The following is a 19,910-nucleotide window of genomic DNA, read 5'->3' on the forward strand; positions in this document are numbered from 1 at the left end:
CGGCGTATATGTGACGTGACTTTGAAAGAGCGGACCACTATTTCACCGAATTCTCCAGCTTATGGAAACCTAGCCTGATCGAGCTGTGAAACTTTACAGTACTGCTCTTACTCCAATGTCGAGCACCCGAATGAGGGAAAACCCTCCAGCGCCAAAGACAAGAGCAACGGCATTAGCAGTAAACACACAGACATGACATGTGGCCTCACATCAAGCTACGTCCCACACTACTAATCACAGTTTCAGCTGTCACATAAATGATCCGAGGGAGCTGTCCATTGACTGTGGTGCTGAAACAATGGCTCACCGGGTAAACATCTGCACTATGAAAAACACGAGAGGCTAAATAACTATTCTTACGCACACAGCTTGACCTCGCTTCTTCTTGGCAATTCTCAGCAGCTTTCCTCCTCTGAGACTACTACATCGTCCATTCACGAGACAGCCCTCATTCTCCATTAAAGACAGCAGAGACAATAACATAGATCCACAAGGGACGGGATCTTTCTGCCCTAAAGACAGCAGAGACAGTAACTCGCCCCAGCAGTCCTGAGGGAGTGAGGATGATCCTGTCACTAACAGCCTGACTGCAGACAGAGGTAATAAGGCGTCATCAATACGAGTGACAATTGATTGTTTGCCTGTGTGTGAGTGCTTGTGTATGGCTTTGATTTGTACTGCAGCTACAGTGTAAATCCCTGTGTGTACTGGGTATGTGCGTAATGTATGTACGTACTGTGTATGTGTGGCTGTGTGTATGTGTGCCTGTGTGTCTGAATAGGAAGGCTGACACACACTGAGTTACAGCTGCCCACCCAGCCCTATCACAGCTCATAAACCTCCCTGCTGGAGCCAACCCCATCCCCTCACAGTCTCCGTGGGTCCGATAGCAAAGAGCATTGACTTCCAGAGCTCAGGGCCAGGTGCACCTCCCAGCCAGCCCAGAAACAGAGCACCGTGTCGGGCTAATACTAGGCTGCGGGCCCCCCTGACAACCAGGAGGCTGTGTTGATGGGTGGTGATGATAGAGCTTGGTGGTAGGGGTGGGGGAGGACATGAGTGTCAGTGTGTGTTTGTCGGTTGCTTGATCAGCTGTGCAGTGGCCCTGGGAGAGACAGAGACAGCAACAGGCATGGGCAATTGGATTGTCGAGGCCTTGACACAAAACCCTGAGTATCATTAGGGTTAATAAACAGCTGGTCCTAATTGATGTAGCTCGATAGATGTTTGTGCATGTTTGTGTGTGACCATGTGCATGAATGTATGTGTGGGCGAGTGTGTACTAGTGCCGGCAGCCTTAACCAGAGTGTGACTCATTCTGTGGGCATAAATATGAAATCTCGATGACTAGATTTCCCTTGTGGAAGAGGTTTTCTCTTTCAAGATGTGTGTGTGTGTGTGTGTGTGTGCGTGTGAAGGTGCCTTCAGAGATGCTTCAGACCAGCGCTCGGGTCTAAGAGTGTGTCAGAGGCTGTCAACCAGAGCCACCAGTGTCTTCACACCAGTCCTCTGATGAGACTCTCTCTGACGCTTTCCGTTGATTTTTATTCATAAGGAGTCATGTGCCAAGAGTCAGAATATTATGGGTAAGAGGGTCATTACTGTCAGATGTGATGATAAAAACAAAACAAGATGGCGGAAGCTTGTTGAGAGTGTAGCACCTAGCTGGCTAGGACTGTGGGGAGGGGTTAACCTGCCAGGGGGAGTGTGTTTGTGGAAGTCAACAGGTGATAACATCAACAACTGTATTTGTAGTAAGAGTGAGAATTGTTTCGGTTAGTATGTGTGTGTGTGTGTGTGTGTGTGTGTGTGTGTGTGTGCAGGAGCATGTACACGTCAGTATTGGTTGTGTGCGTCGCAAGTTTGCGCGTGTGTCACAATTCCAAACGACCAATCCAAACGACCGTGTCCATCCCCGGTGTTGCAGAACTTGTGTCGTCTCATCCGGATGCAGCTCCTGAAGAGGCCTGCTTAACACAACGTGGTGAGGGAGAAGAAGACAGGGTCTGGACTCAATCCCAGGACGTTTCGTCACCTCGCTCCTCCTTGAGGATCATAGTCGCTCCAAAAATACACGTGTTCAGACACTCACAAACGCAGAGTGTTTCTGCTGCCTACCCTGATAAATCTGACGACGCAGTCGCCTAGCAACAGCCTCTCTTTGAACATTTCTCTCACACTACTTGCACTTGACACTAAGTCTTAGAAAACTTGGCAGAGTAACAGAACGTGCTTTCTGTCCAAAGGGGTCAGACCAGTAACACATGTGAGGCACAGTAACATACTATCTGGATCATGGTAACTTGATGTTCAGTCATATGTTTTTGTGACGAAATGTCTGAAATCGATAAAATGCAAGAGGCATGCAGAGTGTTAATGTTCAAATGAACATTACATAACTTACACCCTAAATGAAATACTGCAACACAGAACCATCTGTAACAATCCATAAAATAAACACCCTACAACTAGTTTCTGTTTCATAAGATGCTGCATGGAACCATAAATGCGGCCATCTGGCCCAGAAAGGGTTCTTTAAGGAACCCGGGTGTATCTGTGCTACCCGCCTAGCTTGGCAGCTCTGAGTCAGCCAGCTCAGCAGCTCGTGCACCGAACGCTGCCCATCGCTGCGTCACCTCTCTGCCGGAGACACGGGCATTGGGGCGATGACCTCAGATGGTGGCTGACTGCAAATGGCAGCATACCAACGTCCCCCTGCCACCAAGATACCAGCCCAGGAGCCAGGAGGTTGTGGTGAGGAATACTTATTTTGGTAGTGAGTGAGTGTCTCCTCGGCTGGTTCCAGTACTACCTACATACCTATCTACCTATCTACCTGACTACCTTCCAACCTACCTACCTACCTACCTACCTACCACACCGAGGTTTCTGATGAGCAGCAGGATTTTAGTCAAGTACGACTCACCCTAACACCACTCACCACCCCAAAAAACATTGCCGCCCCCCCCCCACACACCCACACACACCCAACACCACCAAAGCCAGCCCTCACACCAGTCCCCCCAAGCCCCACATCCACTCTCCTTCAACCTCCACACCCTCCTCAAGCAGATCACAGTCTACTGTACATACAGGGAGCACACCCTGTCACAACCTGTTCAATATTTAATGGTGCTTCCATGTACATATACAGACTGGACACATAGGTTGGTCACATATGAAACATTATGACAATTAATCCTTTACGTCTCTACGGATTACATCTGTACTTGGCTATGAGATGACGATTTGATTTGCCGAAATCAAGTCATAATCGGTTAACTGATAAATAACTAGATTCCATTTTCAACAAGTGCGTGCGTTGACGCGCTCTGCGTAATAAGCTATCCAATACGTGCCACTTCGCTACGGGCGACTCATCTTGCGGAATGAATAGTGTTGTGATGCGAAAACACTTTCTGCAAATTCAACCAAAACACTGCGTAAAAACATAATTGCACGCAGGTGTGACATTGCAGTATGCAATCAAGCCATGCTCAGGGAATTCCCCAACTGACTTTCTCACCCTACATCAAGCTATAAATCACTAGTCACATCCAAAAAGGATATCGCTCAGCACAGACAATAGGCTGTCCCAGGAAGCAAGCATCCCTTGCTGAAACAGGCCAAAACGAAAACAATGACCATGCATATTGAGACCCTGCAATAATTCAATAAAACAGATTGCCTTAGATTTGTTTTATTGTGATCATTGCCCAGGAAATCGAGACTCTCCGTAAACAAAGACTAACTGAATAGGCAATCTCAGTACATTAAATTTCTGACCGGGAACATGTATCACATTGGTTGTTCAAATTTCTGAAGCATATTACCTGAGATGCTGTGTGTTATTACTAAGCGGTTGGTGATGCTCCTCGGCGCTCGTGTCACTATCCTCGGCAGCAGCTCGCACTTCAGCCTCGCCAGCCAGCCAGTCTCCGTGTCCCACAATGCATTGTGGGAACACTAGCGGCGTAATGTATTCATTACTGCAGCCGTCCAAGGATCTAATTGGATGAATCCTTACTGAAATTATAAAGAAACCCCGATCTTCCCCACTTACATAGACAATCCACATAAATATTTAAAAGCATGGTAGCCGTTCGTTTTTTCTTTTATGAATTAAATATGGCTGGCGGTCTGCGTGGCGCGACCTTATTGCCAGGTGTAATCTACTGATCATAGGGATGCCCTGCTGTGCCATGTTTAAAGGAACACACACACACTGCCCATACTGGGCTCCTATGGATGGGTCTGACAAAGCTATGCAGAGTATGCAGCCTTATAATTACATCAGATGGTCAAAAAGTCTAGCTGTCTCACAGAGTTTGTCAGAAAGACCCTACCACTGGAGATACACAATCTTTACTCTTTTGATAACTCCTCTCTCACACACAGGCACACTTTCTCCCCTTTAAATTCCTGCAGCAGGGTAGATACAGTGACAGACTTCAGTGAAGGGAAGACATGATACAACACTTTTAATTAATGCCTTCCTATCGTCTCAATCCTGGAATTGTTTGTGTGGGAATTATTGTGTGGACTTTAATGAGCATTTCCAGCCAAGCTTTCAAACACAGCACTTCCAAAGAGGCTGCTGTGCTTCAGCACACATGCCATGTCAAAGTAGAGCTGAATATTCAATGTTCGTTTTTGTTCAAACATCAATGGATGCTGGAGCAAAGAATATCAGAGTCTAGTCAATGAGAAGTGGTGGTGGGGGGGGTTAAGAAGTGTGTTCATATTATTAATACATCTGAGCTAGTTTCAGGTTATGTACCAGATAAAAATTGCATATGCGCAGTTGATGAGGCACCTACTTTTGTTAAATTTGAGAGAGAATTTAGTTAAATTATTTATTCTGTTGGAATTGAATACATTCAATAATAGTCTTAAAGGGACTTCCACAATAACATTGCAATCAATTACAATTTTATTTCCTCTGTGGAGGAGCCTGAACATCTGCCAATATTATTGTTCTTATTGTAACTCTCTCACAGCTGTTAAGACTCTCACATTTAGGCCTACTAGACCACACCAATCAATAACAGCCCACAGGGCAGTTGGCTCTATCTGAAGCCATTAACGGGGTTCCTTTAAATCAACACAATATTATTCATGTGGTAGCCTGTGCTCTTTTATTTGATTTTCCTTTATATGAGCTCTCTAACTTCCACTCTAATCGATTGAGAATGAAAAGGGCAATTTTTCTGATTTCCAACTAAGACAGAGACTGTCTTGCTAAGTCCTAGAGCAAACCCCCTGATTCAGCAGATACAACCACCACCACAAGCATCATCTCCAACCCCACTGAGGAGGGGACAAAAAGGAGAAGGAGTCATATTTAATTCATATCTCATAGTGCATACCACAGTGGAAACCAGATTCTCCCGACCCACACTGTTACTTGGAGACTCCACCCACGGCGCTCTCAGCAGGAAGTCACAGTGCACCACTTCCGCATGGCAACAATCGCCCAGCGGCTGCCAATCCATCCAATGGTCCAGCCAGGAAGTAGCTGTTAAGAGAGGTTAATGTCACTGGTTGTTTACTGGTGTAAGGAAGGAGGGAAGCTCTTACGAAGTAGAGTGCTTAGCTCTACTGTTCTTCCACAGCACAAATGTATTTTAATCATTTCAGGGTTAAACAACACAGGGTGGGGCACAGACATCCAGGCTAAAAATGTCAACTAAAACGACTAGAGGGAGGCCACATTGTGAAATGAACACCAGATAACCTCCACACATACAGAGCAGGAAGGATTGCTTGAGTTTAGCAGCAAACCAATGCCCAAGTGGAAAACAGGGCAGATAGATCTTTTCGGATCCCCTAACCTTAACATTCCTGTTCCACTATGGCACTATGGTACTGTTCTGTTCAGGGTTAACCAGACCTGATGTTTGTTCCAGTGTAACCGAATCAAGGATGATGATGGTAAGGAAACGTCATTATGTGCATCCATCAGAGCCCTTTCCTAACAGTGAGTATTGATTCCTGGTGGCCATTAAGGTCCTATCCGTCCAGACCTTTTTTGGCCCCATCCAAGCTAACGCCACGTAAATCATTCCCCCTCTTCCCCCATTTGAAACACTTCAGTGAAACCTTGGGTTCACAGATCCCTTTTACGGGTTATTAAATATATTTGTAATCCAAAATATGCAAGAGACCCCTAAGTATTTTAAAGGCTATGTACTATACATGCTCTATGTTAAAGGGGCCTATCAAATCCAGCTCATCATTGGGGACACATTTGTCTTGCAGGGAACAGAGTTTTATAAGAGTAACTGGTACACTGTTAAGTTTTTTATGTTGAAGGGGATTCCTGACAACTGAGTGCTAGTGCCCTCTTGTGGTCATAAACAGTGGAGCAGTTTTGTCAGTATAATTGTGATTTGATCATGCAGTGTGGCCAGGCAAGTCCTGTAGGATTGATATAGGGAATGCGGTGGCCCTGAAGTGCAAACCACACCCCCTAATATGGTTACATCACCCAAATGAAAACACTCCCCCCAAATACGAGTCAACTATTTGCTACATTCTTGATAGCCAAACAAATGTGTCAGGCTATGGCATTTTGTACTTCTGTCAATCAATTTCTAATTTCTTGTCTACAGCATCCAATCAGCGACGAAGTGTTGTACCAACCCTTTCCGTTTTGAGTTAATGTAATGTTGTTTCCCATTTGGGGGAGCGTGTCGTTGTACTGGGGGGAGGTGAGCATGTCATCCTATTGAGGGGAAGTTGACTCGTATGTGGGGGGAGTGTTTTCATTTGGGGGATGCACTCATATTAGTGAGTGTAATTTGCACTTCAGGGCCACCGTAAATGCCAGGACGTAATTGACTACTAGCTGTGAATAAATAACCCAACAATTTCACTTTAAGAGATACACACTGACGTCCTGCCTGTTTATTTTTTTGTCCTTATTAGTCCTGTGTGAAAAGTGAAAATATTAAAATATACAAGGAAGAAAATGGATAAATACATTCCTGCTTTAGTGTAAGGTACTGTGTAACGTATGTGTTCAATCAATACATAATGATAGTTAATTATCAGTTTTACAGTGATGCTGAGGTTACATTTCATCAATATGATTATCCTATGTGTGCAATAACAAAAACATTATAGAAGGGTTCAAATGCCATTGAAATCTGTAACTATGAAAGAATAGCATGATATAACACATGTTGTAAAGCTGTATTACAATTGTTCGGACAAGTTTCAACAAAACAAAAAGCATACTTTTCTGCTCATCCAGAAAATAGTGATTTTAATAATTCAGATTTGTTGCTAGTTCATGACTTGAATTTTATTTATTTCAAGACAGGAACAACGCAAAAAAATTTAAAAACATATTTGCTAGTCACTCATTTGAGATTTTAGCTAATTAGACATTTGTCTTTCTTTGTTTTTTGTTGTTTGAAATATGTTGTGGAAGGTTCTGTGTCCAGGTCTGGTTCTGGGTCTGAGGCCAGAGCCGGAGCCGGAGCCGGAGAGGGCTTTGGGTCTGAGGCCGTGGCTGAGGTCTGTGGCAGAACGTTGTATCTCAGGTGGAGACGTCTGGCCAGCTGGGCATCTTGCTCTATCTGACTATTGTTGGGGGAGGACACTGTGGTACCTGAGGCTGAGGTTGAGGCTGAGGCTGGATCTGTTGGTAGAAAGTTGTATCTCAGGTGGAGAAGTTTGGCTAGCTGGGCATCTTGCTCTATCTGACTATTGTGGGAGGGAGACACAGTGGTACGTGAGGCTGTGGCTGGGAATAGAACTGGAGCTCTTGCAAGGGTTGAAGCTGAGACTGGGGCTGAGGCTGTGATTGGGAATATAACTGGGGCTCGTGCAGGGGTTGGAGCTGGGGTTTGGGCTGGGAATATAACTGGGGCTTGTGCAGGGGTTGGAGCTGGGGTTTGGGCTGGGAATATAACTGGGGCTTGTGCAGGGGTTGGAGCTGGGGTTGGGGCTGGGAATATAACTGGGGCTCGTGCAGGGGTTGGAGCTGGGGCTGGGAGTAGAACTGGAGCTCTTGCAAGGGTTGGAGCTGAGACTGGGGCTGATGCTGTGACTGGGAATATAAATGGGGCTTGTGCAGGGGTTGGAGCTGGGGTTTGGGCTGGGAATATAACTGGGGCTTGTGCAGGGGTTTGAGCTGGGGCTGGGAATATAACTGGGGCTCGTGTAAGGATTGGAGCTGAGAATGGGGCTGGGACAGAGACTGAAGCTGGGACTGGACGGTTGTATGCCTGGTGTGGCATGTCCAGGGCATGGGGTTGATTGCCATACGTGATGAGATATTCTGGGTAGACCTGGTGTTTTTCAAACACTACGAAGATGGAGGGGTTTGTTAGGTTGTCTACACAGCTGTCGTAGAAGACGGTGTCTCCTCCATCTTTGGAGGGAGGGCGGAGGTAGCTGGAGTCTCCTCTGGTGTAGTCTCCCACCAACACACGACACACAAACATGGACTTGACAGATGACTGGCCTGTGTAGCTGTGAGAGTATTTGGCATCCCTGGCAAAGTAGCTCCCTTATAGTTGATAGACAGAGGAGGAAGATACATATAATTCAAAGACGTATTCAACCATTTAGCATATTTTACATACATAATATTGTTGAAAGAATCTACTTTTAAATAAAATAATTTACTATTGTATAGTTCTGATGTAAACCGATACTGTACAGTACTACTGAACGTTCTCCTGTAAATTCAAATTATGTGCAGTTGTGAAGTATTCAAGAAACATGTTGTGAATTACTGCTTTCCTTAAGGTAAACTACCGGGCAGTACTGTTGTACCTACAGTAAAGTACAACTGTAAACTACCATCAAGTAGCCTATGACTGTAAAGTACTTTAAACCTTATCAATGATGACAAGTGATAATGTATATCTGTCCTGTCCCACCTTTTCCATATGCAGTCCCATGCGTTCCACAGATCCTCCAATCAAAGTTGCTGTGACAGATAGCATCGATGTACTTGGAGTCTGTGCCGTGGAACAGCTTCTTCTCTGTTGGATTATTTCCTCCATTGCTCTTCTTCATCAGATCTCTTTGCCTATTCAGAAAACATAGAACAATAGATGTGTCGTAGAGCATCCAGACAGACTTTGATGAATGTGGTTCTTGCATGTGAGAAAGGGGCATACCACTGAAAGACCTCCCAAAGCGCTCGGTTCTGAATCCTCTCGATCTTGTGAATGTGTAGGTCTCTGACAGTACTGGTGAAAAGCTGCTCTATCTCCTTGTACTCAAATGCTGATGTTTGGAGGACAACTTTCTGATGGTAAAGGATGAAAGGTATGATGTCAATGTCAAGGAGGAGGGATACACTATTTCAAAGCTGCACAATAAAGGATGGGAAAGAAGGGCATTAGGAATGCCCTTACATTAGGAAATCGTACCTTGAATCCTGTGTCAGGAGTTTGAGCCTTGTCCCAGTGCCCTGGTAAGGCTTTGAAATTGGATTGATTGTTGGGCATTCTTTTGCTGAAATAAATAGAAATGGGTTGAATAGGAGGTGTTGAAGTTACAGTGACATAACAAAGTAAACATGTGGTTTGATCTACCAAGACAAACAGATAAATCCTTTTTACTTCTGTCACCAAACTACACTCAACAACAAAGAAGTACAACGTCACCATCAATACTGTACCTGGTTTTGATTGTTTGTGCATCAGACGAAGACACAAATTTGGGCCGTCTTCTCACAGGTCTTCTGGTACCATATCTCTTGTTTGTCTGCATCATGTCTAAGAAGGAGACTAGCCTCTTATTCTTGAGGTAAATCATTGAACAGAACACATCCATGAGGACACTGCTGCTGTTAAGAGTCAGCATTATTAAAAAGATCTGTCAAAACTATAATTAACAGCAGCTACAGCATGATTTCAGTGCTGCATTTATTTCCTGGTTGTCAAGTTATCCTCACTGACCTTTGAAACTGAGAGTGTAGCTCTGAGACCCTGCAGTGAAGTCCATGTCTGACTTGTCGTCACTTTGGAACCTCTGTTCCAGATCCTCACTGGTGATGCTGGCCGTCCTGAGGGCTGCACTCTGCAAGGAAGTCATGAAAGAAGTTTGCGTTATACAGAGAAATTATTGTTTCACATTCTACCCCATGGAAAGAAACTTTTGTAAAAATATAAAAACTGTCAAAACCACTATTCCATTGTATCAAAACTCTCTTTAGATCCATAAGGTGTTCTTCTGAAGAGTAAAGACTTGAATTACAATGTTTCCAACTCACTGCTGTAGCATACTGGATCCAGTTCCCAGACTCATCCTGCCAGTACCACAGCCACTCAGTAGTGAGGATGAAGTTGGGCTGGAGGACGGACGAGATGGTTGACAGACGTCTGGCTGCGTTCAGTCCGCAGGTCATGTCATCAAAACACACCGGCTCCAGTCCCTGACTAGGAAAAGAAAGAAGAACAGATTCTGTTAAATTGGAAGGAGAAAATTAAAAAATGATTGGCTTATGTTTTCTGTCATTATCGAAGGTCCTTCAGTGTATAACGTTCTGTATACATTGTGGCGTTAAGATTCGGCAAGAACAGATTCAGCAAGAACAGAACAAACCTGTATGTCTTTGATGGGTCACAGTAGTCCTTCTCAATCTCCTTGTTGTTGGGTAGGGCTGTCCACTGCCTCCCCTCCTTCACCTCCCACTGGTACGGCAGGGTGGAGTGGACCTTAAAGCACCTGTCTGAAACACCAGACCTGGGTCGATTACTCTTTACAAATACTGTGAAATGCTTGCCTGCACTTGATAATAGTGCCAGCTATTGACCTATGACCTATAACTGTCAACTTTCAGCCTAATTAAACACCAATCCAACGCACCTCACTTTACTTTAAGTGATCTTTGAAATTACACTCTGAAGAACTGGATGCTTGGATTATACAACAGATTCATTTTACAAAATAACAATTTCCTTACCAGCATGTTTGCAGCTGCCCTTGACATAGTACATACATATCTCAGTTTTGTCTGAGAAAAGACAAACAAAAAGGTTAGTCAAGACAACGTTGACTCTGTCAATGTGAGGCCTTTAACCACCACCGTCCTGGTTCTGCCTCTACAGTACCTTTACCCCTCTGCTGCCCTCTGTTGGGTCCCCTGTTGTCTGCTCGTGCGGCCCCGGCTGATAGTCGATGGCGATTGCATTGTTCTGCCCGATCCTGGTGTCTCAGAGCCTCGATGCTGGTGTAGATGGACTTGATGCGTCCCATAATGTGGTTGGGGACTCCTCTGTCCTGCAGGGTCTTCAGAGGGTGGGGCTCAAAGAAATTGTGCGCCCGTGGACAGCTGCATGCGCCGTGGAGATAGTTCTCACAGATGTGCATCCTCCTGCAGTTCTCACCATCGGGGCACTTCCCATACTCTCCCACACCGTTGTTGTAGGAGTGACATACCTGGGGTAGGAGGCCACGAGGAGGATAATCAAAGGAGTTTGTGAAGTAGTATTTCAGAGAGCAATTGTATCTATCTATTTTTGTGTATGTAAGCAGAATTGGTTTAAGTCCTCTCCTCCTCAATGCAAATAGCTCTTACCAGCTTCATGCAAGTTATCACTTTTATTAAACTGAAGAGTGATTTTAACCAATTCAACTCAATTACACACATACTTTCTAGATACATTGCTCACTTACAGGGGGTAAGAGTGAGTTGTCATTTAAGAGTAACAAGGTGCAAAGTTCATCTCTGTCCAGGTCCTTTAAACCATTTTCTCTCAGGACCATGGCATTTTGAACGGTGAAGAGGTCATGTCCAAAGCGACACACAGCTCTTAAGGCACAAATACATTTCTACGTCAGTTCCAACATTCACACACAAACACCAAAGAATACACATTCAATATTTTTTTACTACATTAACGCAGTCACCTTCCTATCACGTGACTAAAAAGCTGTGAAAGGGTAACGCAGCCTATTAAAATAGGCAGATCGCAACACTTTTGGACATATCTCCGTATCCATAATTTACCTACCTGTGACAAACTCCTAATAAAAATCGTTTACATAGGTGTAATTTGATACAACCGTGACAATCTTTGGACATACACAGTCGAACTGTGGTTTTTGATATAAGCGTTCGCTCTCCGTCAACAACTGCGATAGAAAATCTTTCTCGATTGACAATCATATTCCACAGCTCACTGAAATCGCCAAAAGAAAGGTTGGCAGTTAATTCATCGATATTCATTGATCCATAATTTGCGCAGAGTAGTTTTGTTATTTCAGCCTCCATTATTTACCCAACATTGAGAGCTATGTGACGCACTGCAATAAGGGGCTTAGAGGAGGTGTTTTGCCAGGCTACCATTGATGATGAATCGAAACCGAAACTTATTCTATTTGTTCCCATATTGACCAATGAAATGTTATATAAATACTATATTGTTACACTCCCTTCTTAGGCCAAAATTCCACTGAAATGACCCACACAATGGAAATATGACATGCTCAAATAAGTTTCAAACTTCACCACCCATGTCAAAAAGGATATTCAAGTAAAAACAACACATAAGCTGCATTTTAATTAAATTACTTATATTTAATTCAACAATAACGTAGAGTAAGGGACGTTGAGAGCATCATTGCACCTGAAATTACACAAAATAACCCCACAACGACAGATTAAAATAAAAATTAAAACAACATGGTGGCATGGATCGACAGATAAAAATCCAAATTAAAACAACATGGTGGCATGGATTTGGTTGATATTTCCTAAAAACCCTTGAAGAAATGAAAAAAAAAAATGAATTAGCTTACATTACTAATACATCTCAAGGTGTGCTAAGAGATTTTTTTTCAAGTGGAGTTCTGTGTTAGGTCCAGGGCGTGTTCACAGTTAACACTGGGTCACAGTTCAAATGGCCAACGAGGTTGAGTAGCATATATAGCCATGTTAGCTCTAAACTGCATAAAATCCACTGATTTAGTTACTACACAAGTACCAGGGCATTTAGATATAATATGTACATTTTCTTCTTAAAAGCATGTGGATGAGCTGGTCAACAGAAGATGAGATTGTATCTGGGCTCCCTTCTATAGAAATAAATGACATATTAATTGCCAAAAAAAGTAGTAGCCATGCAGTAGCCATGCTCAAACCATTAGCCTTATCTTCTGTGTAAACATTCAGACACAGCCCATTGCACTAGGACTTTGGACTAGTCGAACCTTACACTATGTCTATATCCACATTTTATCGTACATGTTTCTTGTAGGCAGACATCCTTATAAAATAATTACATAACCTTCTCCAATGGGATACCCTGCAATCAATCCTGAGGAATAAATCATTTTTAAAAAGTCTGAATAATGGTTCAATATCCTTGTCTACACTGTAAAGGCAAACTGAAGTGATAGTGTAAATAAGGACACACAGACAAAGGACTGATGATCTGTGACTCATGCAATTAGGATCAAATACAAAGGGGATGAATCACTCAGACTAAATGTGCTTAAATGACAGAATGACCGATAGAATGATGAACTAAGAAATAATTATACGGTTGCTAAACTTTGCTGTATATTTTCAAATCACGTACAACTTGCATTGATATAAACTCCTCAAAAAAAGTTCGGAAACGTTATTTCAGTCGATTATTCCTCCCCTTCAATAATACCAATTGGTATTGTATTTTATATTGATGAAAAGCCTGATTAGTCACCTTTACAACAAGGTACAACTTGTAAGGATCGTGCATTCGTGGAATGAGCAACACAGCTAACCATGTGGGTAGCGGCCCAAAAAAAGGTGCCAAAATCCCCTGCAATATTTGCAAAAGTTTGGAAATGGTACCAGGGCTGACACCACATAATGCTGCCACTCTGCGTACTGGAACACCAGCTTCAAGTTGCCCTATTGCACGGGCCTTATCCTGAAGGGACAAACGTGGCATGTTTATGCTTGGAGCACACACAAACTAAACAAAGTTGCAGGACCCATGCGCACAAGTGCTGTTAATTATATTAATTAACAAACCTGTGGTTAATTAACACACCTGTGACTGGCAAACACCTGCCAGCACTTGAAGCTCTAAACAGGAATGAATACCAAAAGAAGAATATTGCAGGGGATTTTGGTTAGCTGTGTTGCTCATTCCACAAATGCACGATCCTTACAAGTTGTACCTCGGAATAATTGACTGAAAAAACGTTTCCAAACTTTTTTTGAGGAGTTTATATATTGATATTAGTTTAGTAGTTTATTACCCCATATTAACACATGACACATGAGCTGAGGAATTTTTCATCCTGCCTTTGATATGGGGAGTTTGTATTGGGAGGGTTTGAGACTGGGGCTTGAGCTTGATGACTGTATTGCTGGTGGAGCAATCTGGCCCTGTGGGCATCTGTGTGCTGACTATACTGTACAGGAGACACTGAGGCTCTGGTGAGTGCTGGTGCTGGACGGTTGTATGCCTGTTGTGGCAAGTCTTGGACACGGGGTTGATCGCCATACGTGATGAGGTATTCTGGGTAGACCTGGTGTTTTTCAAACACCACGAAGATGGAGGGGTTTGTTGCGTTGTCTACACAGCTGTCGTAGAAGACGGTGTCTCCTCCATCTTTGGAGGGAGGGCGGAGGTAGCTGGAGTCTCCTCTGGTGTAGTCTCCCACCAACACACGACACACGAACATGGACTTGACAGATGACTGGCCTGTGTAGCTGTGAGAGTATTTGGCATCCCTGGCAAAGTAGCTCCCTTATAGTTGATAGACAGAGGAGGAAGAGACATATATAATCCACAGAAGTATTCAACCATTTTGCATATTCTGCATACATAATATTGTTGCAAGGTTCTAATGTAAAATATTGTCAATTAATATTGTAATGTTCTACTGTAAATGACTACTGTACAGTTATAATGTAAATTACTAATTCAAAGTTATACTGTAAAGTACTAAAAAGTACAAAAGGTTTAGTATTAATTTGGCCTATACCGTAAAGTACAGTACTAAAGTAAAATAATGTGAACTGCTGCTGTAAACTACACTAAAGTACGACTGTAAACAAACATGAAGTAGTATTGTAAAGTAAGTTAAATCTAATCTATGATGACGAGAGATCTGTCCTGTCCCACCTTTTCCATATGCAGTCCCATGTGTTCCACAGATCCTCCAATCAAAGTTGCTGTGACAGATAGCATCGATGTACTTGGAGTCTGTACCGTGGAACAGCTTCTTCTCTGTTGGATTATTTCCTCCATTGCTCTTCTTCATCAGATCTCTTTGCCTACTCAGAAAACATAGAACAATAGATGTGTCGCATATCATCCAGACCCACGTATGAACTTGGTTCTTGCATGTGAGAAAGGGGCATACCACTGAAAGACCTCCCAAAGCGCTCGGTTCTGAATCCTCTCGATCTTGTGAATGCGTAGGTCTCTGACAGTACTGGTGAAAAGCTGCTCGACCTCCTTGTACTCAAATGCTGATGTTTGGAGGAGAACTTTCTGATGATAAAGGATGAGAGGTATAATGTCAATGTCAAGGAGGAGGGATACACTATTTCAAAGCTGCACAATAAAGGATTGGGGCTTTTCAACAATTGGGCCTCTCAATAATTGTATTTACATTAGGAAATCATACCTTGAATCCTGTGTCAGGAGTTTGAGCCTTGTCCCAGTATCCTGGTAAGGCTTTGAAATTGGATTGATTGTTGGGCATTCTTTTGCTGAAGTAAAGACAAATGGAAGGGTTGAATAGGAGGCGTTGAAGTTACAGCAACTGTTAACAAAATAAACATGTGGTTGATCTGCCAAGACAAACAGATAAATCCTGTTTACTTCCATCACCAAACTTCGCTCAACAACGAAGTACAACGTCACCATCAATACTGTACCTGGTTTTGATTGTTTGTGCATCAGACGAAGACACAAATTTGGGCCGTCTTCTCACAGGTCTTCTGGTACCATATCTCTTGTTTGTCTGCATCATGTCTAAGAAGGAGACAAGCCTCTTATTCTTGAGGTAATTCACTGAACAGAACACATCCATGAGGACACTGCTGCTGTTAAGAGTCAGCATTATTAAAAAGATCTGTCAAAACTATAATTAACAGCAGCTACAGCATGATTTCAGTGCTGCATTTATTTCCTGGTTGTCAAGTTATCCTCACTGACCTTTGAAACTGAGAGTGTAGCTCTGAGACCCTGCAGTGAAGTCCATGTCTGACTTGTCGTCACTTTGGAACCTCTGTTCCAGATCCTCACTGGTGATGCTGGCCGTCCTGAGGGCTGCACTCTGCAAGGAAGTCATGAAACACATTCTACCCCATGGAAAGAAACTTTTGTAAAAATACAAAAACTGTCAAAAACACTGTTCCATAGTATCAGAACTCTCTTTAGATCCATAAGGTGTTCTTCTGAAGAGTCTAGACTTGAACTACAGTGTTTCCAACTCACTGCTGTAGCATACTGGATCCAGTTCCCAGACTCATCCTGCCAGTACCACAGCCACTCAGTAGTGAGGATGAAGTTGGGCTGGAGGACGGACGAGATGGTTGACAGACGTCTGGCTGCGTTCAGGCCGCAGGTCATGTCATCAAAACACACCGGCTCCAGTCCCTGACTAGGAAAAAAAGAAAAAACAGATTCTGTCCATTTTGGGGAGGGAGAAAATAAAGAATTATTGGCCTATGTTGTCTGTCATTATCGAAGGTCCTTCAGTGTGTAACGTTCTGTATACATTGTGGCATTAAGATTCGGCAAGAACAGATTCAGCAAGAACAGAACAAACCCGTGTATCTTTGATGGGTCACAGTAGTCCTTCTCAATCTCCTCGTTGTTGGGTCGGGCTGTCCACTGCCTCCCCTCCTTCACCTCCCACTGGTAAGGCAGGGTGGAGTGGACCTTAAAGCACCTGTCTGAAACACCAGACCTGGGTCGATTACTCTTTACAAATACTGTGAAATGCTTGCCTGCACTTGATAACAGTACCAACTGCAATGATCTATAGATGTCAACTTTCAAGCCAATTAATCGCCAATCAAACACAAGAACTTGAGAACTGGTTTAATGGTTGGATTTACAGATTAATCTCTACAAATTTACTATTTCCTTACCGCCATGTATGCAGCTGCCCTTGACATAGAACAAACATATCTCTGAGGAAAGAAAAACAAAAAAGTTAGTCATGCCAACATCAACTGTCACACCAGTAGTTCAGGAAAACCAGCAGCACAATACTACAGTATATATCATATCCTCCAATGTCCATTAAATTATGCTTTAGTTCATAGAAAACTTGTTTTCCTTTAATGAATATTACAGCAATGTAACTGCACTGGCGTGAGGCCTTTGACCACCACAGTCCTGGTTCTGCCTCTACAGTACCTTTACCCCTCTGCTGCCCTCTGTTGGGTCCCCTGTTGTCTGCTTGTGCGGCCCCGGCTGATGGTCGATGGCGTTTGCCTGGTTCTACCCGATCCTGGTGTCTCAGAGCCTCGATGCTGGTGTAGATGGACTTGATGCGTCCCATAATGTGGTTGGGGACTCCTCTGTCCTGCAGGGTCTTCAGAGGGTGGGGCTCGAAGAAATCGTGCGCCCGTGGACAGCTGCATGTGCCGCGGAGATAGTTCTCACAGATGTGCATCCTCCTGCAGTTCTCACGATCGGGGCACTTCCCATACTCTCCCAAACCGTTGTTGTAGGAGTGACACACCTGGGGTAGGAGGCCACGAGGAGGAGGATTATATGGTCAAGGAGAGGTTATCATGGATGTTTGTTCTCAAATTCAATTCAGAGAAAAGACTGTGCGGGTGGAAGCAATACTGATGAGCAACCCTGACACGTGACACCTATCTTGAAAAGGTCTGTCTGTATCTCTCTAAATGCAAACTAAATCACTTGGTTAGCAGGATGGTTCCGTTAGTTTGGGTTTTAAAGAATCAAAAGGGGCAATCGTGCTTCAGATGAGAAGAAAATTGATAGTTTCAACAATTACTACTAGTAACAACACAAAGAACAGCTACAAAAAAAGTCAACTATACAGTGCATAAGGTCCACCAACCCTATATACAAACCCACACACACATTCCAGATACATTGTTCACTTACAGGGGGTAAGAGTGAACCATTCTGGAGCATCAAAGTGCAAAGCTCTTCTCTGTCCAGAACCTCCAAGCCATTTTCTCTCAGCACTGTTGCATTTTGTCCTGAGAAGAGGTCATGGCCGAAGCGACACATCACTCTGAAGTCCAAAGCAAGGATCTATGTTATTGAAGTTTAACATTCTCTTTCATAAACACACACACCCACACACACATCATGGACAACACGCTTGTTACATAAACACTGTAGGTTATCTGTTACACACACACACACACACACACACATGAACCTGTATCAGTGCTTAATTTGTGAAGCGATTGTCTTTTTTTACATTTTCCCCAGAGGGAAACGAGGCTAACAGCTATAAATAATGCCATAGCCAGAGCCTGTTTAAGGATATTATATTACTACCATATTTGACATTCTCTGCTATAGCCTACTCAACCACAGGCGCAAGTGCTTATAGTTTACCCTGAAAATTCACCTAAAAACGCATCGAAAATGCAAACACACAATTTTTGTGGAACTTGAATGGGGAATAATGACTAACAAGACAGATAACAACATTGATCACTACACAAATAGTAATTAATTGTTTTAAATGTAGGCGAATAATTTTCATAGTGACAAAGGTTCCGAATCCATTTAAGTTTATGACTTGAACTCAGGGGAAAAACGAATTTCCTTATAAATATAATTGACCTACCTTTGGCAAACTCCAAGCAAAAATTGTTTGCATAGGTGTAAGTTCATACATCCGTGACAATTTCTGGCCATACACAGCCGAAGTTTGGTTTTTGCTATAACTGTTTCTTCTCCGTCAACAACTGCGGAATGAAACCTATCTTTATCAATAAGGACATCCCGCAACTGGGATATTTTGCCAAACGAATAGTTGGCCGATAATTCATCAAAATTCATTGATCCATTATTCATGCAGAGAAGTTTAGTTACTGCAGACTTCATGGCGTATAGTAGGCCTACCAGGCTGTTTCGGCGCTCTACTGCTAACTCGATCAGCCTATCCTCTAGTCTAGTGGTAAAAAGGGACATTTCATTTACGAGTAAACGAAATCGAAACTTATCCTATTGGTAAACACATCTTGGCCAATCAACTGCGTTAGTGCTATATTTCCTACATGTGACCATTACCTAATCTAATGCACTACATAGGGTAAATGAAAATGATTTCGGACACCATTTCACTCATTTGTCATAATGAGTTAGGCCTATACGCATATAAAAAAGTAACGACTCATCTTCCAGCCCCCCCCCCCCCCCCCCCAAATAAGGGCATGGTTTCAACAACGTATTAATTGAACAAAAGTTCAGGAACTCGTTCATAATTTTGATGAACATGAACTGAACGTACTGTATTACTGCCTGATGAAAGATACTGTGAGCGCGTTCATTCTGGTGTCTGTGAACTGGTGTCTGGTGTCTGTTCACTCTTTTTAATTACGTTCAATAAGGTGACAGATTTCTAGAGACTTCCAAGCGAAAAACACACCATTGACAGTCCTGTATGTTTGCCCGACCAGTCAATCGCTGCCTGTGCTTTCTTCTACTGTCTATGCCTGGCAAGTGTGATAGCGCCGAAGTTGCCTAGAGGCCGAAAGCGGTATTGCAGACATACAGATTTCAATCTGGTAACGCCACCAGTGTCGCACCGCCGCACCGTCTGTGGTTCTATATGGGCTGTGGAAATGATTTAGGAAAATTATAGCCCGCAACATATTGAAAAAAAGAACCGAACTAGTTCATGTTTTGGAGCTGTCAACTTAGTTCAAAATTTTGAATTATGAACTGAACTAGTTCTTAAAAAAATGTGTTAACAATAAACTGAGC

The 19,910-nt window shown here is 43.2% G+C and overlaps 2 protein-coding genes across 4 annotated transcripts; both read right to left on the reverse strand.

Moving 5' to 3' along the window:
* Positions 1-6,878: 6,878 nt before the first annotated feature.
* On the reverse strand, positions 6,879-12,293 carry LOC146276616 (protein mono-ADP-ribosyltransferase PARP12-like). Of its 3 annotated transcripts, XM_084702063.1 has the most exons (12): positions 11,985-12,293; positions 11,647-11,782; positions 11,082-11,409; positions 10,934-10,984; positions 10,573-10,699; positions 10,241-10,406; positions 9,927-10,047; positions 9,647-9,743; positions 9,396-9,480; positions 9,141-9,271; positions 8,898-9,049; positions 6,879-8,521 (listed from the first exon to the last, which is right to left on the reverse strand). In XM_084702063.1, exons 1-12 carry the CDS (start codon positions 12,242-12,244, stop codon positions 7,380-7,382), a joined length of 2,796 nt encoding a protein of 931 aa, XP_084558189.1. In that variant the 5' UTR covers positions 12,245-12,293; the 3' UTR covers positions 6,879-7,379. The 3 variants fall into 3 exon arrangements, with proteins under 3 accessions (XP_084558189.1, XP_084558190.1, XP_084558191.1); XM_084702064.1 differs by lacking the exon at positions 10,934-10,984; XM_084702065.1 differs by lacking the exon at positions 11,647-11,782 and having other exon boundaries at positions 11,985-12,103.
* A 236-nt stretch (positions 12,294-12,529) lies between these two features.
* On the reverse strand, positions 12,530-19,111 carry LOC146276617 (protein mono-ADP-ribosyltransferase PARP12-like). Its single transcript, XM_084702066.1, has 12 exons — positions 18,769-19,111; positions 18,069-18,201; positions 17,346-17,673; positions 17,075-17,116; positions 16,750-16,876; positions 16,416-16,581; positions 16,134-16,254; positions 15,854-15,950; positions 15,601-15,685; positions 15,334-15,464; positions 15,093-15,244; positions 12,530-14,714 (listed from the first exon to the last, which is right to left on the reverse strand). Exons 1-12 carry the CDS (start codon positions 19,026-19,028, stop codon positions 14,227-14,229), a joined length of 2,130 nt encoding a protein of 709 aa, XP_084558192.1. The 5' UTR covers positions 19,029-19,111; the 3' UTR covers positions 12,530-14,226.
* Between the last annotated feature and the right edge of the window lie 799 nt (positions 19,112-19,910).

This window comes from Hypomesus nipponensis, chromosome 7 (assembly GCF_054491055.1).
Source record: "Hypomesus nipponensis isolate SF chromosome 7, ASM5449105v1, whole genome shotgun sequence".
Taxonomy (NCBI): Eukaryota; Metazoa; Chordata; class Actinopteri; order Osmeriformes; family Osmeridae; genus Hypomesus; species Hypomesus nipponensis.